Below are 27,255 nucleotides of genomic sequence, written 5' to 3' on the forward strand. Positions count from 1 at the left end.
CCGGACAACGTTTGGTGAATTGTGTTCAGTTTTTGGTGCTTTAAACAATTAAAGTATTTGTTAAAAAGATTCAGCAGCTACACTGATTTCTGGAGACGCGGTCCTTGTTACTCTGGGTAATTTACATTACTTCATTAGAAATACAGCAAATATGTTCCATTCAGCTGTATTGTATATGAAGGCGTTAATCTCAGAGAAAGATGTCTCACACCTGAGCAAATAAAACAAAAATATTTTCATGTCTTGGTGTCAGGAGTTAACACCCTCATTTAAGACTGCATTCCCAACTTCATCATGTACACAGAAATATTTGCCAAGTACCACTGAACAGTTCGTTATACAAGACTTCATGTAACACTCGATGGAGTTCAGCATGGTGTTCTGATCCTGTTTGTCAGTACAGGTGCAGGAGTCACAAGAGTTTGTGGAGAATTCCTTCCCGGGCTGAAAATGCAGAAGAAAAGTGAGCTATATTTAAATTAAATCCAAATATGTGTCTTAATATCACTCATAGTATTGTCAATTTAATGATTGCAGGGTTAAAGTAACACTTTAACCAGCACATACACCCTCAGCATATTTTAACATGTACATTATGTAATTTCTTACCCTGTACTCAGTATTATTGTGGACACAGACACCTTTAGGAACTAGATAAAAAAACAACAATTAAGATGACATTAAAGCCTTATTCTTAGATTAGTTTAAAGTCTTTCAGACATTAATACTGTTAGTTATTTGGAAAGCTTACCACACTCGTAAGAGGGGCAGCAACTGTTGTTTGACATTTCGATCTTCAACTCAAATCCCAGTTTGCATTTCTGTGCTGACAATGTGCAGCGGCTCTTATCACATTCTGCGGATTGAAATGTAAGATGTTTCCCGTGTTTGTGAGATTTACATAAAAATGACACCAAGTTTAAAAAAATAATAATTTGATATAAGTACTCCTGGAAAGAAGGGTTAGTTTATTGTGAAAACTGAAGAGACACATTTTTCAGAGAAGACACAACACTTCTATAATCATACACGATATTTTAAAATCACTTAAAGCATTTCACAAAGTATAGTACAACAGTCCTGCAATAAACCTTACCTTGTTAAAGGTTAGTGCTTGTATTCCGAGTTTTGTATAGATTTGTATATTTTATCTAATTCCTTTTGATTTTATGTGATGTAATGTAAAGCATTTAAGTGTGAATGGTGCTATATTGATCAACTTTGCTCGCTTGCTTGCTTGGTGCTGTATAATCATATTTTGTTATATCCATCCTATATAAAACACTGCCAGTGTGCATAATAACAGAGATGCCTGTCTGTATGATGCTTTGCAATTTAACAGCAGTTTCCATTAAAAACTGAATAATCAAAGATTAATGAATTTATTGCAGTTTCATCATAGAGCATTAGTTTAAGCTTCATGCACCTCATAAACTGAAAAGTTTGTTCTCTAGCTCTAAAAACTATGATAAGGGAAAGCAAGAGAGTGTAATACATCTGTTTTAAAAAGCTGACTGACTAATACTCCCCAAGAGGTTAACTGATTTGTGTGGAAATGGTGGAAATGATCATAAATATCTCTGTTAAAACATTATGTCATGAATTGCAGTGATACTTTGAATCACTCACCACAAATCTGTCTCCGACAGCAGTCCACTATGCGATACACCAACACCCCACCTTCTTCGGTACAGTGAACTGGTTCCTCTGTGGGACAGGTGACTGGCTGACACTGAACACTTGCGTCAGCATTACAAACACACTGCTCACAGTCACTCTGCCAAGTCTCACCAATCTGTGTAAATGATAGAACAATGTAAATGTAAATACACACACCTGATTTGAATGTTTTGCTCATTATCAATCCCCTGAGAAACTTTAGTTGGTTGAAAACAAGCAAATCATTCAAATCAGGTGTGTTAGATTAAGGAGAAACCTAAAACATGCAGGAAGGTAGCTCTCCAGGAGCAGGGTTGGCCATCCTTCATATAGGAGATTTATTTTGCTCCCTGCACTACTCTAGTCTTCTTCAGAGAAGAAATAAGGTATACTAAGGTACATATATATCAACAAACAAGTACCCATAAAAATCTGGATGTACTGGAGGCATTTTAAAGGAATCTGTTATTGCATGTTGAATTTATCAAGGGTTATGGCACTTTTCTTTTATGTTACATGGCAACTCAAATTCCTTGTTCCAGGAATATTGTAATAGGTTATAATAGAGTCCCTGGACACTAAGCCAGTCAAGATATAACTTGAGCAGTCTGAACTGATTTAAGGTTCAGTATAAAACAGCAGTATTTTTGAGTAGGATGTGTTGCTTTATCAGACATGTTAGTGTGACTTAATTCAAATACCTGTCTAGGAGGCTTGAGATGTGAACAGTTTGTTAAAGGTTTCACTGTGGTTATTGTACTGGTTGCTGTTGAGCCACTTGTTGTTGTAGTGCCAGAGCTCGTGGTGGTGGTAGGACTTGGAGGAGTAGTAGCGTGACATGGTACAGAAAGCTTCTCAACATTGCATGACTTATTGCAATATGCAGTGAAACACCAGCCTTCGCCATCAGTCTTATTGTAGATTAAGCTTCCTTTATCAAAACAAAAACAGGCCAGTTAGATCACAATGATTAAAGATGTGACAAAAACATTAAAACAAGTCTGCCCACACATTTTTACATCAAACTGACATTTAAATTAAAGTCTTTGTCAAAATCTGTGACAAGAACTAAATTAACTTTATAATCACACAGTTCTTGGATGACTTTGTTTCCAATACCGACAGTGTTTGGGAAATAGTAACTAAACTTACTAAACTAAACCAGTTTAGGTATCTTATCTGTTAACTTGGCTTTGTTGAGAAGAGAATAAAGCTTTCTTGGACGACATATTACTACTGATATGCACATCAGTTTTGTTGTTAAAAAAGAGTTAAGTCCATGATCCAAAAAGAATGAGGGCCTACTCAAATTGTAGATTCTGATTAAGGTTGCAAAATTCAGTCAGACATTCAATTGATCTCAGAGCATAAACAACTTCGATTAGAGGTGACCTGTTGTGATCAGGCTTGCTAGGCTACGTTGTTAAGACGGGTGTTGATTTGACAAAAAAATGATTATAATGATTAGAACAATACTTTATGACAATAGTCCACTGCTTACCAGGTGAGAAAACTTGATCCCTGTACGTGCAGAAACATAAGGTTGTTCTGCCTGGTAGGGGAGGCTGGGAAGTTGAGGGGGAAATTGTGGTACTAGATAGTCCTGTTGGGGTACTGGGCTTTCCAGTTGGTGTTGTGGTTGATTTTTCTGTAACTGCAGCTGAGGTAGTGCCGATCTTTTCTGTGGTTGTCACTGATTTTGTAGTGGTTGGGGCGATTGTTTCTTTGCTTGGTGTTGTAGAGGGTGTCTCTGCGGTTGAAGTCCCACAAGTGTTGACGCAACATTTGACCCGTATTTCATAGTCATGACAAATGGGAGGCAGCACTTGATCTTTGTTATTACAGCGTAGTCCAACTGTTGAATTGCATGTTACTTTTTGATTAAGTTCATTCAAAGGCGTTGATTTAAATTCTTTTGCTCTACACTCTATTTCTAGAGGTTTACTGCAAACGCTCAGATCTATATTAGTAATTTTTTCAATAGGTTCATAATCTCCATCATCTCCATCAAATCCAGGGTAATCATTGTTGTTCCAAGACGACCACGTACAAACAAAGCAGCCTTTAACTGTTGTGGTTGGTTTTTCTGTGACTGTAGTGGTTGTGGTGGGCTGTTCTGTGGCAGTGGTGGATTTTGGTGTAGTTGTGGTGGTGGACTGTTCTGTTGGGGGACTGGGCTTTTCAGTTGGTGTTGTGGTTGATTTTTCTGTGACAGCTGTAGTTGTTATAGTTGGGCCGGCACTGGTGCTGGCCTTCTCTGTGGTTGTTGTTGTGGTGGGCTGTTCTGTGGCAGTGGTGGATTTTGGTGTAGTTGTGGTGGTGGACTGTTCTGTTGGGGTACTGGGCTTTTCAGTTGGTGTTGTGGTTGATTTCTCTGTGACCGCTGTAGTTGTTGCAGTTGGGCCAGCAGTGGTGCTGGGCCTCTCCGTGGCTATGGTGGTGGGACTTTCTGTGGTTGTTGCTGTTGTTGTGGTGGGCTTTTCTCTGGTTGTTGTGGTTAGTTTTCCTGTGACTGTAGTGGTTGTGGTGGGCTGTTCTGTGGCAATGGTGGATTTTGGTGTAGTTGTAGTGGTGGACTGTTCTGTTGGGGGACTGGGCTTTTCAGTTGGTGTTGTTGTTGATTTTTCTGTGACAGCTGTAGTTGTTATAATTGGGCCGGCACTAGTGCTGGCCTTTTCTGTGGTTGTTGTTGTGGTGGGTTTTTCTGTGACTGTAGTGGTTGTGGTGGGCTGTTCTGTGGCAGTGGTGGATTTTGGTGTAGTTGTGGTGGTGGACTGTTCTGTTGGGGTACTGGGCTTTTCAGTCGGTGTTGTGGTTGATTTCTCTGTGACCGCTGTAGTTGTTGCAGTTGAGCCAGCAGTGGTGCTGGGCCTCTCCGTGGCTATGGTGGTGGGACTTTCTGTGGTTGTTGCTGTTGTTGTGGTGGGCTTTTCTCTGGTTGTTGTGGTTGGTTTTCCTGTGGTTGTTGTTGTTGTGGTGGGCTGTTCTGTGGCAGTGGTGGATTTTGGTGTAGTTGTGGTGGTGGACTGTTCTGTTGGGGTACTGGGCTTTTTAGTTGGTGTTGTGGTTGATTTTTCTGTGACCGCTGTAGTTGTTATAATTGGGCCGGCACTAGTGCTGGCCTTTTCTGTGGTTGTTGTTGTGGTGGGTTTTTCTGTGACTGTCGTGGTTGTGGTGGGCTGTTCTGTGGCAGTGGTGGATTTTGGTGTAGTTGTGGTGGTGGACTGTTCTGTTGGGGTACTGGGCTTTTCAGTCGGTGTTGTGGTTGATTTCTCTGTGACCGCTGTAGTTGTTGCAGTTGAGCCAGCAGTGGTGCTGGGCCTCTCCGTGGCTATGGTGGTGGGACTTTCTGTGGTTGTTGCTGTTGTTGTGGTGGGCTTTTCTCTGGTTGTTGTGGTTGGTTTTCCTGTGGTTGTTGTTGTTGTGGTGGGCTGTTCTGTGGCAGTGGTGGATTTTGGTGTAGTTGTGGTGGTGGACTGTTCTGTTGGGGTACTGGGCTTTTTAGTTGGTGTTGTGGTTGATTTTTCTGTGACCGCTGTAGTTGTTATAATTGTGCCGGCACTAGTGCTGGCCTTTTCTGTGGTTGTTGTTGTGGTGGGTTTTTCTGTGACTGTAGTGGTTGTGGTGGGCTGTTCTGTGGCAGTGGTGGATTTTGGTGTAGTTGTGGTGGTGGACTGTTCTGTTGGGGTACTGGGCTTTTCAGTCGGTGTTGTGGTTGATTTCTCTGTGACAGCTGTAGTTGTTGCAGTTGGGCCAGCAGTGGTGCTGGGCCTCTCCGTGGCTATGGTGGTGGGACTTTCTGTGGTTGTTGCTGTTGTTGTGGTGGGCTTTCCTCTGGTTGTTGTGGTTAGTTTTCCTGTGACTGTAGTGGTTGTGGTGGGCTGTTCTGTGGCAATGGTGGATTTTGGTGTAGTTGTGGTGGTGGACTGTTCTGTTGGGGGACTGGGCTTTTCAGTTGGTGTTGTGGTTGATTTCTCTGTGACCGCTGTAGTTGTTGCAGTTGGACCAGCAGTGGTGCTGGGACTCTCCGTGGCTATGGTGGTGGGACTTTCTGTGGTTGTTGCTGTTGTTGTGGTGGGCTTTTCTCTGGTTGTTGTCGTTGGTTTTTCTGTGACTGTAGTGGTTGTGGTGGGCTGTTCTGTGGCAATGGTGGATTTTGGTGTAGTTGTGGTGGTGGACTGTTCTGTTGGGGGACTGGGCTTTTCAGTTGGTGTTGTGGTTGATTTTTCTGTGACAGCTGTAGTTGTTATAATTGGGCCGGCACTAGTGCTGGCCTTCTCTGTGGTTGTTGTTGTGGTGGGCTGTTCTGTGGCAGTGGTGGATTTTGGTGTAGTTGTGGTGGTGGACTGTTCTGTTGGGGTACTGGGCTTTTCAGTCGGTGTTGTGGTTGATTTCTCTGTGACCGCTGTAGTTGTTGCAGTTGGGCCAGCAGTGGTGCTGGGCCTCTCCGTGGCTATGGTGATGGGACTTTCTGTGGTTGTTGCTGTTGTTGTGGTGGGCTTTTCTCTGGTTGTTGTGGTTGGTTTTCCTGTGGTTGTTGTTGTTGTGGTGGGCTGTTCTGTGGCAGTGGTGGATTTTGGTGTAGTTGTGGTGGTGGACTGTTCTGTTGGGGTACTGGGCTTTTCAGTTGGTGTTGTGGTTGATTTTTCTGTGACAGCTGTAGTTGTTATAATTGGGCCGGCACTAGTGCTGGGCCTCTCCGTGGCTATGGTGGGTGGACTTTCTGTGGTTGTTGCTGTTGTTGTGGTGGGCTTTTCTCTGGTTGTTGTGGTTGGTTTTCCTGTGACTGTAGTGGTTGTGGTGGGCTGTTCTGTGGCAATGGTGGATTTTGGTGTAGTTGTAGTGGTGGACTGTTCTGTTGGGGGACTGGGCTTTTCAGTTGGTGTTGTTGTTGATTTTTCTGTGACAGCTGTAGTTGTTATAATTGGGCCGGCACTAGTGCTGGCCTTTTCTGTGGTTGTTGTTGTGGTGGGTTTTTCTGTGACTGTAGTGGTTGTGGTGGGCTGTTCTGTGGCAGTGGTGGATTTTGGTGTAGTTGTGGTGGTGGACTGTTCTGTTGGGGTACTGGGCTTTTCAGTCGGTGTTGTGGTTGATTTCTCTGTGACCGCTGTAGTTGTTGCAGTTGAGCCAGCAGTGGTGCTGGGCCTCTCCGTGGCTATGGTGGTGGGACTTTCTGTGGTTGTTGCTGTTGTTGTGGTGGGCTTTTCTCTGGTTGTTGTGGTTGGTTTTCCTGTGGTTGTTGTTGTTGTGGTGGGCTGTTCTGTGGCAGTGGTGGATTTTGGTGTAGTTGTGGTGGTGGACTGTTCTGTTGGGGTACTGGGCTTTTTAGTTGGTGTTGTGGTTGATTTTTCTGTGACCGCTGTAGTTGTTATAATTGGGCCGGCACTAGTGCTGGCCTTTTCTGTGGTTGTTGTTGTGGTGGGTTTTTCTGTGACTGTAGTGGTTTTGGTGGGCTGTTCTGTGGCAGTGGTGGATTTTGGTGTAGTTGTGGTGGTGGACTGTTCTGTTGGGGTACTGGGCTTTTCAGTCGGTGTTGTGGTTGATTTCTCTGTGACCGCTGTAGTTGTTGCAGTTGGGCCAGCAGTGGTGCTGGGCCTCTCCGTGGCTATGGTGGTGGGACTTTCTGTGGTTGTTGCTGTTGTTGTGGTGGGCTTTTCTCTGGTTGTTGTGGTTGGTTTTCCTGTGGTTGTTGTTGTTGTGGTGGGCTGTTCTGTGGCAGTGGTGGATTTTGGTGTAGTTGTGGTGGTGGACTGTTCTGTTGGGGTACTGGGCTTTTCAGTTGGTGTTGTGGTTGATTTCTCTGTGACCGCTGTAGTTGTTGCAGTTGGGCCAGCAGTGGTGCTGGGCCTCTCCGTGGCTATGGTGGTGGGACTTTCTGTGGTTGTTGCTGTTGTTGTGGTGGGCTTTTCTCTGGTTGTTGTGGTTGGTTTTCCTGTGGTTGTTGTTGTTGTGGTGGACTGTTCTGTGGCAGTGGTGGATTTTGGTGTAGTTGTGGTGGTGGACTGTTCTGTTGGGGTACTGGGCTTTTCAGTTGGTGTTGTTGTTGATTTTTCTGTGACAGCTGTAGTTGTTATAGTTGGGCCGGCACTGGTGCTGGCCTTCTCTGTGGTTGTTGTTGTGGTGGGCTGTTCTGTGGCAGTGGTGGATTTTGGTGTAGTTGTGGTGGTGGACTGTTCTGTTGGGGTACTGGGCTTTTCAGTCGGTGTTGTGGTTGATTTCTCTGTGACCGCTGTAGTTGTTGCAGTTGGGCCAGCAGTGGTGCTGGGCCTCTCCGTGGCTATGGTGGTGGGACTTTCTGTGGTTGTTGCTGTTGTTGTGGTGGGCTTTTCTCTGGTTGTTGTGGTTGGTTTTCCTGTGGTTGTTGTTGTTGTGGTGGGCTGTTCTGTGGCAGTGGTGGATTTTGGTGTAGTTGTGGTGGTGGACTGTTCTGTTGGGGTACTGGGCTTTTCAGTTGGTGTTGTGGTTGATTTCTCTGTGACCGCTGTAGTTGTTGCAGTTGGGCCAGCAGTGGTGCTGGGACTCTCCGTGGCTATGGTGGTGGGACTTTCTGTGGTTGTTGCTGTTGTTGTGGTGGGCTTTCCTCTGGTTGTTGTGGTTGGTTTTTCTGTGACTGTAGTGGTTGTGGTGGGCTGTTCTGTGGCAATGGTGGATTTTGGTGTAGTTGTGGTGGTGGACTGTTCTGTTGGGGGACTGGGCTTTTCAGTTGGTGTTGTGGTTGATTTTTCTGTGACAGCTGTAGTTGTTATAATTGGGCCGGCACTAGTGCTGGCCTTCTCTGTGGTTGTTGTTGTGGTGGGTTTTTCTGTGACTGTAGTTGTTGTGGTGGGCTGTTCTGTGGCAGTGGTGGATTTTGATGTAGTTGTGGTGGAGGGCTGTACTGTTGTGGTCGTGGGCTGTTCTGTTGGGGGACTGGGCTTTTCAGTTGGTGTTGTTGTTGATTTTTCTGTGACAGCTGTAGTTGTTATAGTTGGGCCGGCACTGGTGCTGGCCTTCTCTGTGGTTGTTGTTGTGGTGGGCTGTTCTGTGGCAGTGGTGGATTTTGGTGTAGTTGTGGTGGTGGACTGTTCTGTTGGGGTACTGGGCTTTTCAGTCGGTGTTGTGGTTGATTTCTCTGTGACCGCTGTAGTTGTTGCAGTTGGGCCAGCAGTGGTGCTGGGCCTCTCCGTGGCTATGGTGGTGGGACTTTCTGTGGTTGTTGCTGTTGTTGTGGTGGGCTTTCCTCTGGTTGTTGTGGTTAGTATTCCTGTGACTGTAGTGGTTGTGGTGGGCTGTTCTGTGGCAATGGTGGATTTTGGTGTAGTTGTGGTGGTGGACTGTTCTGTTGGGGTACTGGGCTTTTCAGTTGGTGTTGTGGTTGATTTCTCTGTGACCGCTGTAGTTGTTGCAGTTGGGCCAGCAGTGGTGCTGGGCCTCTCCGTGGCTATGGTGGTGGGACTTTCTGTGGTTGTTGCTGTTGTTGTGGTGGGCTTTTCTCTGGTTGTTGTGGTTAGTTTTCCTGTGACTGTAGTGGTTGTGGTGGGCTGTTCTGTGGCAATGGTGGATTTTGGTGTAGTTGTGGTGGTGGACTGTTCTGTTGGGGGACTGGGCTTTTCAGTTGGTGTTGTGGTTGATTTTTCTGTGACCGCTGTAGTTGTTATAATTGGGCCGGCACTAGTGCTGGCCTTCACTGTGGTTGTTGTTGTGGTTGGTTTTCCTGTGACTGTCGTGGTTGTGGTGGGCTGTTCTGTGGCAGTGGTGGATTTTGGTGTAGTTGTGGTGGTGGACTGTTCTGTTGGGGTACTGGGCTTTTCAGTTGGTGTTGTGGTTGATTTCTCTGTGACCGCTGTAGTTGTTGCAGTTGGGCCAGCAGTACTGCTGGGCCTCTCTGTGGCTGTTGTGGTTGGACTTTCTGTGGTTGTTGTTGTTGTTGTGGGGTTTTCTGTCCCTTTCTGTTGTCCTGTTCTTGGGGCTGCACTAGTGCTTAGACTCTCTGTGGCTATGGTGGTAGGATTTTCTGTGGTTGTTGCTGTTGTTGTGGTGGGCTTTTCTGTGGCTGTTGTGGTGGGCTTTTCTGTGGTTGTTGTTGTTATGGTGGGCTGTTCTGTGGAAGTGGTGGATTTTGATGTAGTTGTGGTGGAGGGCTGTTCTGTTGTGGGACTGGGCTTTTCAGTTGGTGTTGTGGTTGATTTCTCTGTGACCGCTGTAGTTGTTGCAGTTGGACCAGCAGTGGTGCTGGGACTCTCCGTGGCTATGGTGGTGGGACTTTCTGTGGTTGTTGCTGTTGTTGTGGTGGGCTTTTCTCTGGTTGTTGTGGTTGGTTTTTCTGTGACTGTAGTGGTTGTGGTGGGCTGTTCTGTGGCAATGGTGGATTTTGGTGTAGTTGTGGTGGTGGACTGTTCTGTTGGGGGACTGGGCTTTTCAGTTGGTGTTGTGGTTGATTTTTCTGTGACAGCTGTAGTTGTTATAATTGGGCCGGCACTAGTGCTGGCCTTCTCTGTGGTTGTTGTTGTGGTGGGCTGTTCTGTGGCAGTGGTGGATTTTGGTGTAGTTGTGGTGGTGGACTGTTCTGTTGGGGTACTGGGCTTTTCAGTCGGTGTTGTGGTTGATTTCTCTGTGACAGCTGTAGTTGTTGCAGTTGGGCCAGCAGTGGTGCTGGGCCTCTCCGTGGCTATGGTGATGGGACTTTCTGTGGTTGTTGCTGTTGTTGTGGTGGGCTTTTCTCTGGTTGTTGTGGTTGGTTTTCCTGTGGTTGTTGTTGTTGTGGTGGGCTGTTCTGTGGCAGTGGTGGATTTTGGTGTAGTTGTGGTGGTGGACTGTTCTGTTGGGGTACTGGGCTTTTCAGTTGGTGTTGTGGTTGATTTTTCTGTGACAGCTGTAGTTGTTATAATTGGGCCGGAACTAGTGCTGGGCCTCTCCGTGGCTATGGTGGGTGGACTTTCTGTGGTTGTTGCTGTTGTTGTGGTGGGCTTTTCTCTGGTTGTTGTGGTTAGTTTTCCTGTGACTGTAGTGGTTGTGGTGGGCTGTTCTGTGGCAATGGTGGATTTTGGTGTAGTTGTAGTGGTGGACTGTTCTGTTGGGGGACTGGGCTTTTCAGTTGGTGTTGTTGTTGATTTTTCTGTGACAGCTGTAGTTGTTATAATTGGGCCAGCACTAGTGCTGGCCTTTTCTGTGGTTGTTGTTGTGGTGGGTTTTTCTGTGACTGTAGTGGTTGTGGTGGGCTGTTCTGTGGCAGTGGTGGATTTTGGTGTAGTTGTGGTGGTGGACTGTTCTGTTGGGGTACTGGGCTTTTCAGTCGGTGTTGTGGTTGATTTCTCTGTGACCGCTGTAGTTGTTGCAGTTGAGCCAGCAGTGGTGCTGGGCCTCTCCGTGGCTATGGTGGTGGGACTTTCTGTGGTTGTTGCTGTTGTTGTGGTGGGCTTTTCTCTGGTTGTTGTGGTTGGTTTTCCTGTGGTTGTTGTTGTTGTGGTGGGCTGTTCTGTGGCAGTGGTGGATTTTGGTGTAGTTGTGGTGGTGGACTGTTCTGTTGGGGTACTGGGCTTTTTAGTTGGTGTTGTGGTTGATTTTTCTGTGACCGCTGTAGTTGTTATAATTGGGCCGGCACTAGTGCTGGCCTTTTCTGTGGTTGTTGTTGTGGTGGGTTTTTCTGTGACTGTAGTGGTTGTGGTGGGCTGTTCTGTGGCAGTGGTGGATTTTGGTGTAGTTGTGGTGGTGGACTGTTCTGTTGGGGTACTGGGCTTTTCAGTCGGTGTTGTGGTTGATTTCTCTGTGACCGCTGTAGTTGTTGCAGTTGGGCCAGCAGTGGTGCTGGGCCTCTCCGTGGCTATGGTGGTGGGACTTTCTGTGGTTGTTGCTGTTGTTGTGGTGGGCTTTTCTCTGGTTGTTGTGGTTGGTTTTCCTGTGGTTGTTGTTGTTGTGGTGGACTGTTCTGTGGCAGTGGTGGATTTTGGTGTAGTTGTGGTGGTGGACTGTTCTGTTGGGGTACTGGGCTTTTCAGTCGGTGTTGTGGTTGATTTCTCTGTTATAATTGGGCCGGCACTAGTGCGGGCCTTCTCTGTGGTTGTTGTTGTGGTGGGTTTTTCTGTGACTGTGGTTGTGGAGGGTTTTTCTGTAACTGCAGCTGAGGTAGTGCCGATCTTTTCTGTGGTTGTCACTGATTTTGTAGTGGTTGGGGCGATTGTTTCTTTGCTTGGTGTTGTAGAGGGTGTCTCTGCGGTTGAAGTCCCACAAGTGTTGACGCAACATTTGACCCGTATTTCATAGTCATGACAAATGGGAGGCAGCACTTGATCTTTGTTATTACAGCGTAGTCCAACTGTTGAATTGCATGTTACTTTTTGATTAAGTTCATTCAAAGGCGTTGATTTAAATTCTTTTGCTCTACACTCTATTTCTAGAGGTTTACTGCAAACGCTCAGATCTATATTAGTAATTTTTTCAATAGGTTCATAATCTCCATCATCTCCATCAAATCCAGGGTAATCATTGTTGTTCCAAGACGACCACGTACAAACAAAGCAGCCTTTAATTGTTGTGGTTGGTTTTTCTGTGACTGTAGTGGTTGTGGTGGGCTGTTCTGTGGCAGTGGTGGATTTTGGCTTAGTTGTGGTGGTGGACTGTTCTGTTGGGGGACTGGGCTTTTCAGTTGGTGTTGTGGTTGATTTCTCTGTGACCGCTGTAGTTGTTGCAGTTGGGCCAGCAGTGGTGCTGGGCCTCTCCGTGGCTATGGTGGTGGGACTTTCTGTGGTTGTTGCTGTTGTTGTGACGGGCTTTTCTCTGGTTGTTGTGGTTAGTTTTCCTGTGACTGTAGTGGTTGTGGTGGGCTGTTCTGTGGCAATGGTGGATTTTGGTGTAGTTGTGGTGGTGGACTGTTCTGTTGGGGGACTGGGCTTTTCAGTTGGTGTTGTGGTTGATTTTTCTGTGACCGCTGTAGTTGTTGCAGTTGGGCCAGCAGTGGTGCTGGGACTCTCCGTGGCTATGGTGGTGGGACTTTCTGTGGTTGTTGCTGTTGTTGTGGTGGGCTTTTCTCTGGTTGTTGTGGTTGGTTTTTCTGTGACTGTAGTGGTTGTGGTGGGCTGTTCTGTGGCAATGGTGGATTTTGGTGTAGTTGTGGTGGTGGACTGTTCTGTTGGGGGACTGGGCTTTTCAGTTGGTGTTGTGGTTGATTTTTCTGTGACAGCTGTAGTTGTTATAATTGGGCCAGCACTAGTGCTGGCCTTCTCTGTGGTTGTTGTTGTGGTGGGTTTTTCTGTGACTGTAGTTGTTGTGGTGGGCTGTTCTGTGGCAGTGGTGGATTTTGATGTAGTTGTGGTGGAGGGCTGTACTGTTGTGGTCGTGGGCTGTTCTGTTGGGGGACTGGGCTTTTCAGTTGGTGTTGTTGTTGATTTTTCTGTGACAGCTGTAGTTGTTATAGTTGGGCCGGCACTGGTGCTGGCCTTCTCTGTGGTTGTTGTTGTGGTGGGCTGTTCTGTGGCAGTGGTGGATTTTGGTGTAGTTGTGGTGGTGGACTGTTCTGTTGGGGTACTGGGCTTTTCAGTCGGTGTTGTGGTTGATTTCTCTGTGACCGCTGTAGTTGTTGCAGTTGGGCCAGCAGTGGTGCTGGGCCTCTCCGTGGCTATGGTGGTGGGACTTTCTGTGGTTGTTGCTGTTGTTGTGGTGGGCTTTTCTCTGGTTGTTGTGGTTAGTTTTCCTGTGACTGTAGTGGTTGTGGTGGGCTGTTCTGTGGCAATGGTGGATTTTGGTGTAGTTGTGGTGGTGGACTGTTCTGTTGGGGGACTGGGCTTTTCAGTTGGTGTTGTTGTTGATTTTTCTGTGACAGCTGTAGTTGTTATAGTTGGGCCGGCACTGGTGCTGGCCTTCTCTGTGGTTGTTGTTGTGGTGGGCTGTTCTGTGGCAGTGGTGGATTTTGGTGTAGTTGTGGTGGTGGACTGTTCTGTTGGGGTACTGGGCTTTTCAGTCGGTGTTGTGGTTGATTTCTCTGTGACCGCTGTAGTTGTTGCAGTTGGGCCAGCAGTGGTGCTGGGCCTCTCCGTGGCTATGGTGGTGGGACTTTCTGTGGTTGTTGCTGTTGTTGTGGTGGGCTTTTCTCTGGTTGTTGTGGTTGGTTTTCCTGTGGTTGTTGTTGTTGTGGTGGGCTGTTCTGTGGCAGTGGTGGATTTTGGTGTAGTTGTGGTGGTGGACTGTTCTGTTGGGGTACTGGGCTTTTCAGTTGGTGTTGTGGTTGATTTCTCTGTGACCGCTGTAGTTGTTGCAGTTGGGCCAGCAGTGGTGCTGGGACTCTCCGTGGCTATGGTGGTGGGACTTTCTGTGGTTGTTGCTGTTGTTGTGGTGGGCTTTTCTCTGGTTGTTGTGGTTGGTTTTTCTGTGACTGTAGTGGTTGTGGTGGGCTGTTCTGTGGCAGTGGTGGATTTTGGTGTAGTTGTGGTGGTGGACTGTTCTGTTGGGGTACTGGGCTTTTCAGTTGGTGTTGTGGTTGATTTCTCTGTGACCGCTGTAGTTGTTGCAGTTGGACCAGCAGTGGTGCTGGGACTCTCCGTGGCTATGGTGGTGGGACTTTCTGTGGTTGTTGCTGTTGTTGTGGTGGGCTTTTCTCTGGTTGTTGTGGTTGGTTTTTCTGTGACTGTAGTGGTTGTGGTGGGCTGTTCTGTGGCAATGGTGGATTTTGGTGTAGTTGTGGTGGTGGACTGTTCTGTTGGGGGACTGGGCTTTTCAGTTGGTGTTGTGGTTGATTTTTCTGTGACAGCTGTAGTTGTTATAATTGGGCCGGCACTAGTGCTGGCCTTCTCTGTGGTTGTTGTTGTGGTGGGTTTTTCTGTGACTGTAGTTGTTGTGGTGGGCTGTTCTGTGGCAGTGGTGGATTTTGATGTAGTTGTGGTGGAGGGCTGTACTGTTGTGGTCGTGGGCTGTTCTGTTGGGGGACTGGGCTTTTCAGTTGGTGTTGTGGTTGATTTTTCTGTGACAGCTGTAGTTGTTATAATTGGGCCGGCACTAGTGCTGGCCTTCTCTGTGGTTGTTGTTGTGGTGGGTTTTTCTGTGACTGTGGTTGTGGAGGGTTTTTCTGTAACTGCAGCTGAGGTAGTGCCGATCTTTTCTGTGGTTGTCACTGATTTTGTAGTGGTTGGGGCGATTGTTTCTTTGCTTGGTGTTGTAGAGGGTGTCTCTGCGGTTGAAGTCCCACAAGTGTTGATGCAACATTTGACCCGTATTTCATAGTCATGACAAATGGGAGGCAGCACTTGATCTTTGTTATTACAGCGTAGTCCAACTGTTGAATTGCATGTTACTTTTTGATTAAGTTCATTCAAAGGCGTTGATTTAAATTCTTTTGCTCTACACTCTATTTCTAGAGGTTTACTGCAAACGCTCAGATCTATATTAGTAATTTTTTCAATAGGTTCATAATCTCCATCATCTCCATCAAATCCAGGGTAATCATTGTTGTTCCAAGACGACCACGTACAAACAAAGCAGCCTTTAATTGTTGTGGTTGGTTTTTCTGTGACTGTAGTGGTTGTGGTGGGCTGTTCTGTGGCAGTGGTGGATTTTGGTGTAGTTGTGGTGGTGGACTGTTCTGTTGGGGGACTGGGCTTTTCAGTTGGTGTTGTGGTTGATTTCTCTGTGACCGCTGTAGTTGTTGCAGTTGGGCCAGCAGTGGTGCTGGGCCTCTCCGTGGCTATGGTGGTGGGACTTTCTGTGGTTGTTGCTGTTGTTGTGACGGGCTTTTCTCTGGTTGTTGTGGTTAGTTTTCCTGTGACTGTAGTGGTTGTGGTGGGCTGTTCTGTGGCAATGGTGGATTTTGGTGTAGTTGTGGTGGTGGACTGTTCTGTTGGGGGACTGGGCTTTTCAGTTGGTGTTGTGGTTGATTTTTCTGTGACCGCTGTAGTTGTTATAATTGGGCCGGCACTAGTGCTGGACTTCACTGTGGTTGTTGTTGTTGTGGTGGGCTGTTCTGTGGCAGTGGTGGATTTTGGTGTAGTTGTGGTGGTGGACTGTTCTGTTGGGGTACTGGGCTTTTCAGTTGGTGTTGTGGTTGATTTTTCTGTGACCGCTGTCGTTGTTGCAGTTGGGCCAGCAGTGGTGCTGGGCCTCTCCGTGGCTATGGTGGTGGGACTTTCTGTGGTTGTTGCTGTTGTTGTGGTGGGCTTTTCTCTGGTTGTTGTGCTTGGCTTTTCTGTGATTGTAGTGGTTGTGGTGGGTTGTTCTGTGGTACTTGGAGGAGGGAAAGGGGTTGTGGAAATGTGGCTCGTTGATGTAGTTGACTTTTCTGTGATTTTTAAAAAACAAAGCTGGTTAAGTCATCTAGTCTTAAAAGAATCAAAATCCACTCATAAGAAATGTTCCAAATCTTGGATGCTAATTGTTAACCTTTCATTCTTACCAGTAGTTGTAGTGTCAAAAACAAAGTGTGGTGTTGTTGGTCGAAGGGGGGTTGTGGATGCAGTTGTAGAGCAAGTCTCAATGGTTTTGTTTATATTTCCATTTTCTGCACAAACAGCAGTGATACAGCTGCCATCTCCATCATGTGTGTTATATACTGTATCTCCATATTCATATATATGTCCTTTGTATGAGCAAGTGCACGCTGAAAACAAGAAATATATAGATTCTTAGTACTGTCTTTTTTAACTAATTTGTGTGGTATGATAAATAACAGAATAGTCATAACTATGCTCACCTTGGACATCATAGTCACACTCTGCCTTTGTTGAAGAACAATAACTGAAATGTAAATGGAAGAAGCATAGTTTTAACAATTTATGAACATTTGGGTTAGTATTTTGTTGTTGGCGCAAGGCAATGAATATAGTATCCAAGCAGCAAGCAATTTTTTTCCTGTGGCATATTAATGGGTGTGGTGTGCCTTATTTTGGTGGAGAGAATAAGTGTCTTTTGTCTTTTGTGTGGTCAGCTGCTTGCCAGCCCAGAGCACGTTAACTGAGATAAACCCCCTTTGTTTTGCAAAATTTTCCACTATAATTCTACAATCTCCAAAGAGCTGACATGTGATCAATCTGTATAATCTAAATATAACACTGCACACAGTCAAGAGACAGTTATTCATGGCTGATAGACTGTTTTCTTTCTATCAATTTAAACCTCTCTCTGTGCTTATAAATAATTGTTGTGGTGTCTGCACAAAATACTGCCTGGTCCTCAACTTTTTTAATTACAATACCATTTTGACCATCAATCTATCCATCCACCCACATACCTATCTACCTACCTACCTACCTGAAATTAATCATATAGATATCAATATTTGTTTTGTAAGAATTGCATTACATGACTTACTAATTATGAATCACCATGTTTGAAGTTATTTCTTACTTCTCCATTTTAACTGTATTCTATTCTTTACATTATTATTAAGTGTTAATTCACAGACTTATTTAATCTGATAAGCTTGTTTCATTATGTCAGCTTTTACAAAAACAATATAAAAGTCTTCATTCACTTTTACACCAACAGCAGCAGTATGTAATTGAAAAGTTTCCTACCATTTGTAACAGTTTTCATTTGGAGGCAGGAGCTCTCCTTCTTTATAATGCTTGCCGTCGTTATCATAGCAGCCACATTCCTCTTTCTGCACACATTTCATTGTAACTTCTTCCAAATAGGACCGTTCAGGTGGGCAACTTGGATAACAGCCTTAAAGAAGTTTAATGGTACAGTTAAGTGCAAAACTCACACATAGGTACAGGAAGTCTTGTCCAAACCAGTAAACCAGCCAGTAAAAATGAATGAGACTTCAATTTCAGGACAGTGAGCTCAATAACCCTTAACTGATGGGCTTTACTACAAAAGACCATGCCTTGCACATCAACTTCCTAAATAATTATAGCCCATGGATTACGTACACTACCACTTTTATGTCATTTGTACCTTCTAATGCAGGAATCTGATTGTAACACTTTCCAGATGGATTCTTGCAAGTCTTCATGCATGGTTTTCCACATGGTTCATAGTGCCATTCACACTCTCCATCAGGGTTGTAGAAATCACAGAAAAGAGCTAAAGAAACAAAAGAAAGCCATTTATTAGATACAAGAAATGATTACTTAATCATGATTAATGTCTTATAAATTATACTCTGGTTTCAATAAAAGTGACAAATGTAATTATAAAATTGACACAACAACAAACACTCACGGCAGATAGTGGGAGTTCTCCATTTCACACAGGCCCCCGCCTTATTACAGGCTGCTGCATAGGCTGCAACAGCTGAGCAGAAACACTCACAATCTCCTCCTGTATTGCAGGCACATGTGTCTCTCACACAGGCCTCATAATAGTTGTGTGGATCCACCTTTATGAAATAAATTGTTGTTAATGCAATGTTCTGCTGGCCAATTATACAGAAAGTCATTGTGTAAACACTAAACTGATCATAATGAATTTGTAATTACAGTGGTTTTATTTATACCTTTGAATGGCAAGCAGCAAATACTTTACTGCTGATAATGCTGCAGTGTTTTAATGCCCATGCCTGCCTGTGTGAGTACAGAATGCATGGATTTTTTAGTGCGTTTGCATCAGGGCAGGTAGGTGACACTTTCCAGCTGTTTCCGAACTCATGGGCTTCAACCACAACTTCTTTGTTTCTGGTGGTGAAATCATTCTTGATATTTCCATCGTAATTCCCACACAGACCGCAGACTTTTCCCTGGAATAGAAGAGCATCTAGTTAATGGTTTAAACTTATTAATATTTAGCTAAATGCCTGTATATTTGTTCACCAACCTTGAATGTAGAGCTGAGTTTGATCATGAGTGTCGTCTTCTTATTCCAAATGAGAACAAGGCCATTCTTTGCCTCAATGACAAGATATATACCGATAGTGTGGACTTGATAGGGTATGTCCTCCCCTTTGCTTTGCTTCATAACTTTGACATCTTCCTCTGAAAGAACAATTTCATTGTTCTAAAAGAAACAAAACATGCTCATTTGTAACTGCACACATTTTCAGTCCTTCAAAATGATTTAAAATGCTTGTAATAGTTTTATGTACCCCTAAGTAGAGCTTGATAGCAGTGGAGCAGATGCTCTCAGTTGTTCCACACGGGATACTCTCAGTAAGGACCCTGAAGGTGCCATCGTCCCCACAGTGATCCTGCAAGACATTGATGTCAGCTTCACAAAACTGACTTTTGACAAATATCAAAGCCTGAACATGAGTTTGTTCTGTACCTGAGTGAAAACGTAGCCACAGTCCCCATTGAAAGAGAATTTCTTTTCATCGAAAGTGATGTAATGCCCCTCTCCGTATATGGTACAGGTTCCATCACACTGACGCTCAGTACATTTCCATTTTCTGCTTTTGCAAGTGCTGTGATTTTAAACACATGGGGTAATGTGAACATATATTTGTCCAATTAAAAAACAAAACACAACAGTAAACTGGAAATGCTATATATTTGTGTGGAAACCATTCAAGAGCTCACCAAGTATTGCAGTCCACAGTGACAGTCTGTCCAGATTTATAGGATTCTCCATGATATGTGCAGGGACAGTTCTCCTCTGCAATACAGCCTCCTTTACCATCTGACAGCAGGCCAGCAGGACATACACAGCCTGAGATACACAGTTTGCTGACCTATACAGCATAAATTCAACATATTAAAGATTCTGCTTATTTAGTTTACTTTTGTATGAATTCAACAACAGTCATGAACCAGGGTTTTTATCTTACACATTCTGTTTCCAGCGTCTGGCAGCTTTGTTGACACTCGGATCCCTTTGAACCTGGCTTTGCGCTTGAGCAGTTGAAGAAAAACATTGGACTGGTGCATGCTGATGAAAATTATAATGTGTTACAAAGGACACCACTGTATTTATGGTTATGCTCACACTTTGCTTCGATATGAAGGGTTACTATGACATCTGAATGCTTTGTACTTACATTCACTGATGCTGCTTCCTGTACAGCTTAGTTTTCCACTATGACATGAGCTGAAATGCATCGAAAGACAGGAAAGATGAAACAAGAGGAGAAATACATTTTCTCATTATGTCTTGCTCGTTTTTTTTCTACATGTATTAATCAAGCAAAAACAATCTACAACTGTGGTTACCAACTGGTAAAGTCATTAAGTTATTGGGCCCCATGTTACATCCGTAGCAAAGTACATGAAAGTGCAGCACAACTGTCCTTGCTTGTTTATGAGCAGTAATGGAGGCTACTGCCATTGAACAGTTTTGTACAGCTTAGAACCTTAATTCTGCTGTTTATTTCACAATGGGAAACCAAATCCTACATATGTTAGGAAAAATAATACACTGTGCTGGATATTTATCTCAAAAGTTAACCAAATGGACCCATACATTTGCACCTGGAACTGTGATTCTGACTAATCTACGATGATTTCTGCTCTAAAAATAAAAGCCATGGTAGACCCTGATTTCTTGGGTGTTTAAGAACCGAACGTGAATCTCAACAGGCCAAGTTATTCTCCTGCCTTCTCACCTCTCAATGCTGGCCGCAGCTGAGAAATAAAAGCATGAGATATACTCAAAATGATCTATTTAAAGAAAATGTCAGTGTCAATGGAAATGTTTAAATCCTCACCAGGTTCGTCCTTGGACCCTCGTGACATGGCCGGGCCGTACCAATTTGTCTTCCATATAACAGGGGCATTTTGAGGCTGGCACACACTCTCCCTTCTCGTTTAGGTAAGTTCCTTTAGCACAGCCGCAGCCATCAAGAGGGGTGAATTCAACCCCACATGTTAAGTCTGACTGACTTAGAGAGCGACAGGTGCGTCCACAGCTTTCCATTTGGTAGCCATACACAAGGTTAGAGGGGCATCTAGTCGTGTATTTCTCTTTCGGATAAAAAAAAAAAAAGTTCATTTAGTGTTATAAACGTGTTAGGGTTATAAATTATAAACAGATATCTGTTCACTTTCATTCACTTCACATTAGATGGTTTGGCTTTAACTTACTGCATGTGGTGTCCCTCCATCCGCTCAGTAAGACACCCACAGCGGCACATGCATGGACATAGGAGGATAAAGCAGCACACATGCACTCCTCACTGTTCTCACAGGCGCAAGTGTCATAAATACAAGACTGTAGAGAAAAGCAGCCATTGGTTATATTAATAGTTGAAATGTGCAGGTAAATAAACACACAGACATTACACATATTTTACACACATTCTACTGCACATAAAAATGAATCACTGCTTACAGCTTCATAGTCGTCTGGGTTTATTTCAGAATGGCACTTAGAGAAAATCCCGTTCGGGTCTGACAGCATGGAGCACCAGTGTTTGGCATATTTCTCTACAGAAACAGAACGACATGTTAAATGGCAGGCTGTTGTGAAGAATGACACGATATAGAGCAGGATGTCTTTCACCTACCCTTGGTTACACTTGAAGTACATGGATCACTGAGTCTATTTGTCACATCAGGGCAGCTTGTTTTGGTCTTCCATGAGTTGGCAAACATCCCAGCCGTTCCTTCGATCAATCCGTTTGTCGTTTTAAAGTCATCAGCTTCCACATCATTAAAATCTCCACAAAGGCCTGGATGAAGAAAATGACTTTGAATTAATACCTAATAAAATATTGACTTAAAAGGAAGATATTTGATGTAACAGTCTAGAGCGTTCAAGAAGTACAACACACCCTTGAGTTTTCCTTTATTGGACAAACTGGCTTTGATGTAGACCTGCATAATGGGTGTTAGCTGAACCTCAAGAAGAAGCCCATAGGAGGTGCTGATTACGATGAAGAATGTTGATGGGCTGAAGATGGTTACGTCATCTGCAGGGGCAAAACAATGTTTTCACACTTAAAAAAGAGACTTCTTCCCTTGAGCAAACGCAGTTCTATGATGTGATTTTAAAGAGGAAGAAAAACTTTAAAGGTCAAACTGCTCACCCCTGACAAACGGCAGTTTAGAGGTCTGTTTGTTATAAAAAACCTGTCCGCTGGCTTCAACTACAACCATCTGCAGCGGGGAGGAAATGACAATATCAGTGTTAAACACTCAGATTCAAGATTCAAGATGTTTATTGTCAGTCCGGTTCAGTGTTAATTTTGGCAGCTATTTTAGCTTTAGTCATGGTCTTAGTCTTCAGACGAAAATACGTATTTATCACATCACATAGTTTTAGTCGACGAAAACTCAAAATATTTTAGTTCAGTTTTAGTCAATAAAATGTCTTTGCATTTTAGTCAAAATGTTTTCTCTCTTGAGAAAATAGAGTTTTTATCATCAACGATCTATTTTTAGCTCGTCAACGTCTCGTTTACGAACATTATTATTGTTGTTAACCAAATTAACATTGCTCCAGTTATATAAGTACAATTGTGTCAAATTATTTTGCGATGGGGCTCCATTTAAAAAGGGTGAAAAATGAATGTATAAGACATATAATATATATAAAATATGATATAATAATGTGGTGCTAAATATATACATCTAAGGCAGATATAAAAAGAAGAAATTCCTATAAGTAAATTACAATTTATTAGGAAAGAACCATTATCACTGTAATCTTACCACTTGGTCGGGCAGTAGAAGAGTGACTGCAGTCAGGCAGGTTGATTTAGGAGATTTGTCACATCCGGCCAGGTCACCAAGGACGCTAAAAGTCCCTTTAGTTTCCTAAAGTTAAGAAGATAAAAAATACACTTAATCACTGTTTGCTTACCAGCAGGTATTCTGGTTTTGTTTGTGAATTAAAGGATGAAATAATCTAAGTTTGCATGCCTCACCTTTGTGAGAACATAAGAGCAGTCTCCATGGAAAGTGTATGTTTTATCATCGTAGGTGGAGATGTGGGAGCCAGCCAGCACGGAGCAGGTACCAGGACAATCCTCATCCTTACAGCTCCACTGACCCTGGGTACAGGTGCTGCCAACAGAGTTCAGTCAGTTCTGACGGCTTAAGTACACATCATGTAAACATTACAGTGAAGAAAGTAAAGGGATTACCATTTTTTACATGCCGTTGAGTATGATTCTCCTGGTTTGTACGGCTTGCCATTGTGTAAGCAGGAGCACTGGCCAACAGCAACACACCCGCTCTGTGTGATGTCATCGAAGACAGTCCCTTTGGAGAAACAGAATGATATGAGTGGTTAAAATGAACTAAAGTAACTCAAAAATAATCTGCTCTACACAACGCAAACCCAGTAAGGGTCCTAAATAGGGATGGTAAGATTTGAGAGTGTTACAATGTTACAGTTTCATTTAGCAGACGCTTTTGTCCGAAGAGACGTACATCTGACAGTTAGACTACAAACTTACTTTTTATAATGAGTTTATGTCTGTGACCCCTTTAATTAATTATGTTATAAATGTTTTTCTGTATTTTTACATGTACAATCGAGGCACAACAATTATAAAAGTCAATACAGTATTTCATCATTCTAACTGTGCTAACCCTTACTTTAGTTTTTGATTCACAAACGACAAATATGTGCTCACCTTGCTACGCTTCATTTGCCCCCTTCTCCCAACAAACTGTACCTGGGCGTCCCACTAAAGTGTAGTCTATTTGTTTTGTCGGTTATCAATTGAACAGTCAATTATGAACATCCCTAATCATAAATATATATATGTACTGCCAATGTAAAAAAACAACAACAGTTTTTTGTTATTTTACTCTTGTAAGGAAGGTCTAAATTAAGTCTATCCACATATCTTCATCCAAAAACTGTGATACATCCAAGCACCTTATTTAGATTTGACTGTTAATGGCCTGACATATGTCACTTTAATTTGCAGTTCAGCCTGCACGGTCGGGTTGAAGCACATTGATACACTGACGTTAGCTGAAGTTACGTCCAATGTAGCATCATCATTGTAGGAGAGTGTTTAAAGAACAAGGGCTAATGTAATGAATGTGCTAACCTAACAATCTTCACATGTCAACATTAGTACAGTATTTGCAGGCAGCAAGTAAAACCAAACACAGGTGTTGGCCTGCCGCTAAAGCCACACTGTCAGCTTCTGTTTTTACACCAACTTCAAAGTAATTTAACAGCATGAAGTAGGCCTGCTAATTCTGCACATTAGTCGCCAAAGACATGAGCAGAAATTAATGATGAAAAAACAAACAATTAATTAAATAATCACTTATTTAAATTGGGGGGGGGGAAACGCACTAAAGTCTGTGTACAAAAATCTGGAGACTTACCAGAAGGACAGAAGCATCCATCGACACAATGATCATCACACACTTGGCTTCTCTGGGGGTTCCTGCAGGTGTCAGTGCAGGGACTGCCACACTCCTGATACTCCATGTTGAAAGGGCATGTTTTTGCTATTTAACACACACACACAAGCACGCACGCACAAGATTTAGAAACAGTCATTTTGATATGATTTGATGATACAGTGAAAACATCCAAGCTGAAACATGTAGATGATTTGATAGCTGCTCTTACAACACAGCTGTGTGGTCTTCCATTTCTGTGGTTTCCCGCCTGCATGAGCGCACTGACGGGAGAACTCGGACACAGTCGAACACAAGCACGAGGTGCTGTTGCTGTTGCAGTGGCACAGGTCCTTCACACAGGCTTTGATGAAGGAGTCGGTATCAATCAGGTCCTGACAGCTGACGAAAGCAGGTCCTGACAGCAAGTTCTCACAGAGGTCTTTCTGCGGGTCATTGAACATAATCTATTTAAATCGCATCTTGATGTTGTATGTGGAATTATTTGAGGGAAATCTTTTATCACATACCTGCTTTTCACAGGTTTGACCTTCAGTATCAGAGATTTCATCACAGCTTTCATCAGGATTGTTGACTTTCCAGGTCTCCCCAAATTCTTCAAGATCTACAGACGACCCTGTTTCCCGACGAGAAAGTCTATTTAGCAAATATGCATATTTTGTGAGGATTGTGTGGAGCTTTATTATTTAGTACTTACCTGCTTTGATAAACTCATCATAAATCTGGACGCCGTTGAAATCACCACACAGGCCACAGGTCTGATTCTGGTGTTTTGAATCCAGCTCAACCTTAAAACCAGGTGAAAAGTAGAATTGATTGACATGTAGAAATGAAGAGGAAAGCTCTTAACTAAAAATAAAGATGTGAAATTCTTCCCATGACAGTTTTGCAGGTTGTCTAATGGTGAGGACTTTTTAAGAAGTAGGATGATTCCACCATGAGAGGGTAGACTTATGTAGAGATTGTGCTGAAAGTTGAAATAATTAAAATGTGATCCCTGATCCTGATGTTTGTGCTCCTGTTTGCAGGAGTTACCCTCCTTCCTTGCTGGTTGCATTTGTTACTTGAATATTGTCTCTGTAAGCAAGGGCGTAGAATTGGGTAGGGATGGTAGCGTACCAATATGCAGAAATAAATGAACTGTTCCTATTGTCCCCATAATTTATAAATGATACACGTAGCTGTTGCTTTCTGTCTGTCACTGTAAACAAGGACTCCAGTCTACAGTTCATACACTTCACTAAACTGAAATTTATACAGCGGAACATCTCATGCTCAAATTACCACTTCGCCGCCTCTGTCCTCCTCTCTATTATACGTACTAATATTTATTAAAGCTCCTGTGAGGAGTTTTTCACTGGCTATGAAACAGACTGAAATTAATTCTGATGACTCTATATGACCTACAAGAGCAAACCAGACCATCAGCGACAACATTGATTATTTCTATATAGTTATTTTTAATGACTGAAACTGCCGGCCGGTGGGGTAAGTGTCAGACAAAGAGATTAACTGCACGCTGCCTTTGTTTACATTTTCCAGGGCAAAAGTTTTACATTTAAAGTGAGTGATGAGTGACATATGCAGGATGAGATTTTTTGTTAAAAAGCACCACTTAAGCATGTACAGGACAAAGTCAGCAAAGAGACAGGGGTAGGGCTTTGTCCACAGGGGGCGCCAAAATCAACACAAACTTAAAGTTCCTCACAGCAGCCTTAATATATATTAATTAATATCGCTGCCTGAATGTCTTTGGTTACAGTGGGACATTTGAAATGAAAACACCTCTACATCAAAGCGCGCAGTATCAAAAATGACGTGTATCCATTATAATTAATGGATAAAGTACAAGATAAAACCTATTTACTGCTACAAATACAAGTTACTGAGGTGGAAATGAAGACACAGAGATTGAAAGTCATATACTGAAGTAATTTCTTCTTTTCAGTTTCAAGAAATTATGAAATAATAATGACTTGTTTGTGAATTCATGATTCATTAAGTGATGAAAAAGTTGGCCATTGTTTGTTGTTTTTCTGTTCTTGTTTAGAGTCGGTGATCTTTTTCCATGCATGAAAAGCATCAAGGGTACGACTTAAATGGGAGGCTGTTTTAGTTTTTTATCCAAGATTAAGTTTAAAGTTCTTTTTTTTTTACTGGGAAACTGAACCCTCACAGTTTGTTTCCTTTTATTTAATAAGGTTTCATCGTCATGCCACCTGAGTCAATCCTTTACCCTCTCAAACAGTGGTTAAACTAAATGTAGTGTGTATATTTACTGAGCTCTGTGTCTGTACTCAAATAACATTTAAATGAATATTAAACATGATGTATGTTGACACAACTAGATGACGAAGCAGCACAATGAATATACATACCCAGATGGAGTCCTCTTCGTTCCATATGACCTCCAAACCCAGCTTTGCCTCGATTTTGACATAAGACATAGATTTTCCGATATAAATGCCGTGCTGGCTGTACGGTAGAGTGACACTACAAGGCACAAAAAGGCATTATTCTTCACTGTAATTAGTACAAAAGATAAGTCATTCTAGAAAAAAGACTCACACTTTATCGCTGACTTTGATACCAGTGTTGTCCAACTCCACGACGACCCCGTCCAGTCTCATTGTGACCTTTTTAATGGAGGTGACGTTGTTGCCCTCCTGTCGTTGGACCTGAATGTTGAAGCTCTCATAGTCGCTCTTGCAATCAGAAACCAGGACGTAGTTGCACGAGGAGTGAAGGTGGAAGAAATCTCCATCGAAAGTCTTGTAGTGGTAGTTTCCCCATGTGCTGCAGAATTGGTCGGTGTGGATGGTTTTTACTTCTAGTTTGTGGAGGAAAAAAAACACATTAATTCAAAATTCTACATGATAATTGTTTGATATTTTTTACCCTTCAAAAAAATTACCTTTGATAACTGGTGTCCTCTTCATCACCTGGTCCACCTCTTAAAGATAAAGACATTCATACAGTCAATGCACATTTTTAATAAAGTTAGACAAAGCAGACTTTTATCCAGTATGCACATCAAAAATACATTCATAGTATTAAAAAAATATCCTAGGATCTGGTTCATTATACTTGATACATTACTCGTTGTATCCCATTGAGTGTACATACCACCGCCTGCTGCAGTCAGTCCCAGGCACAGGCCGAACCACGGTATCACCCATTCAAGTAGCATGTTGGTAGCTCTCATGATCCCTGAGTAAATGCTGCTCTGACAGGGTCGGTTGAACCAAATGGTCCAGACACAACTTATGTCTTGTATTATAGCGCATTAGGTGTTTGCAGATTAGGAGGAGCACAAAGGACATATTGGGTGTCAACCCTTGCGGTTTCTGACTGTATTAGCATCACACCCATTAAGATGCGGCTTATGAAAACGATCCCTCGCACTCCATCTCTCTGCGTCAAGAAGCAT

General features: G+C 43.4%; 1 protein-coding gene across 1 annotated transcript in view; it reads right to left on the reverse strand.

The window, feature by feature from the left end:
- The window catches only part of muc5.1 (mucin 5.1, oligomeric mucus/gel-forming), a 30,067-nt gene extending 3,045 nt beyond the window's left edge, over window positions 1-27,022 (reverse strand). Inside the window, exons 1-35 of the mRNA XM_069686063.1 lie at window positions 26,952-27,022; window positions 26,740-26,778; window positions 26,394-26,655; window positions 26,204-26,318; window positions 24,523-24,613; window positions 24,335-24,441; window positions 24,037-24,250; window positions 23,787-23,912; window positions 22,580-22,697; window positions 22,361-22,499; window positions 22,146-22,250; window positions 21,521-21,590; window positions 21,266-21,403; window positions 20,999-21,163; window positions 20,824-20,918; window positions 20,577-20,703; window positions 20,201-20,456; window positions 19,535-19,584; window positions 19,325-19,425; window positions 19,077-19,228; window positions 18,823-18,961; window positions 18,644-18,745; window positions 18,376-18,555; window positions 18,059-18,298; window positions 17,785-17,941; window positions 17,518-17,646; window positions 17,133-17,283; window positions 16,310-16,353; window positions 16,013-16,216; window positions 3,161-15,898; window positions 2,361-2,590; window positions 1,630-1,795; window positions 752-856; window positions 610-650; window positions 322-444 (exon numbers count right to left, since the gene is read on the reverse strand). Coding sequence (XP_069542164.1) covers window positions 322-444; window positions 610-650; window positions 752-856; window positions 1,630-1,795; window positions 2,361-2,590; window positions 3,161-15,898; window positions 16,013-16,216; window positions 16,310-16,353; window positions 17,133-17,283; window positions 17,518-17,646; window positions 17,785-17,941; window positions 18,059-18,298; window positions 18,376-18,555; window positions 18,644-18,745; window positions 18,823-18,961; window positions 19,077-19,228; window positions 19,325-19,425; window positions 19,535-19,584; window positions 20,201-20,456; window positions 20,577-20,703; window positions 20,824-20,918; window positions 20,999-21,163; window positions 21,266-21,403; window positions 21,521-21,590; window positions 22,146-22,250; window positions 22,361-22,499; window positions 22,580-22,697; window positions 23,787-23,912; window positions 24,037-24,250; window positions 24,335-24,441; window positions 24,523-24,613; window positions 26,204-26,318; window positions 26,394-26,655; window positions 26,740-26,778; window positions 26,952-27,015 — 17,283 coding nt within the window. The 5' untranslated portion in view covers window positions 27,016-27,022. The remainder of the gene's footprint in view (window positions 1-321; window positions 445-609; window positions 651-751; window positions 857-1,629; window positions 1,796-2,360; window positions 2,591-3,160; window positions 15,899-16,012; window positions 16,217-16,309; window positions 16,354-17,132; window positions 17,284-17,517; window positions 17,647-17,784; window positions 17,942-18,058; window positions 18,299-18,375; window positions 18,556-18,643; window positions 18,746-18,822; window positions 18,962-19,076; window positions 19,229-19,324; window positions 19,426-19,534; window positions 19,585-20,200; window positions 20,457-20,576; window positions 20,704-20,823; window positions 20,919-20,998; window positions 21,164-21,265; window positions 21,404-21,520; window positions 21,591-22,145; window positions 22,251-22,360; window positions 22,500-22,579; window positions 22,698-23,786; window positions 23,913-24,036; window positions 24,251-24,334; window positions 24,442-24,522; window positions 24,614-26,203; window positions 26,319-26,393; window positions 26,656-26,739; window positions 26,779-26,951) is intronic.
- Window positions 27,023-27,255: the final 233 nt, after the last annotated feature.

This window comes from Semicossyphus pulcher, unplaced genomic scaffold (assembly GCF_022749685.1).
Source record: "Semicossyphus pulcher isolate SPU_LCO1_2020_fin unplaced genomic scaffold, fSemPul1.0.p SCAF_8, whole genome shotgun sequence".
Taxonomy (NCBI): domain Eukaryota; kingdom Metazoa; phylum Chordata; class Actinopteri; order Labriformes; family Labridae; genus Semicossyphus; species Semicossyphus pulcher.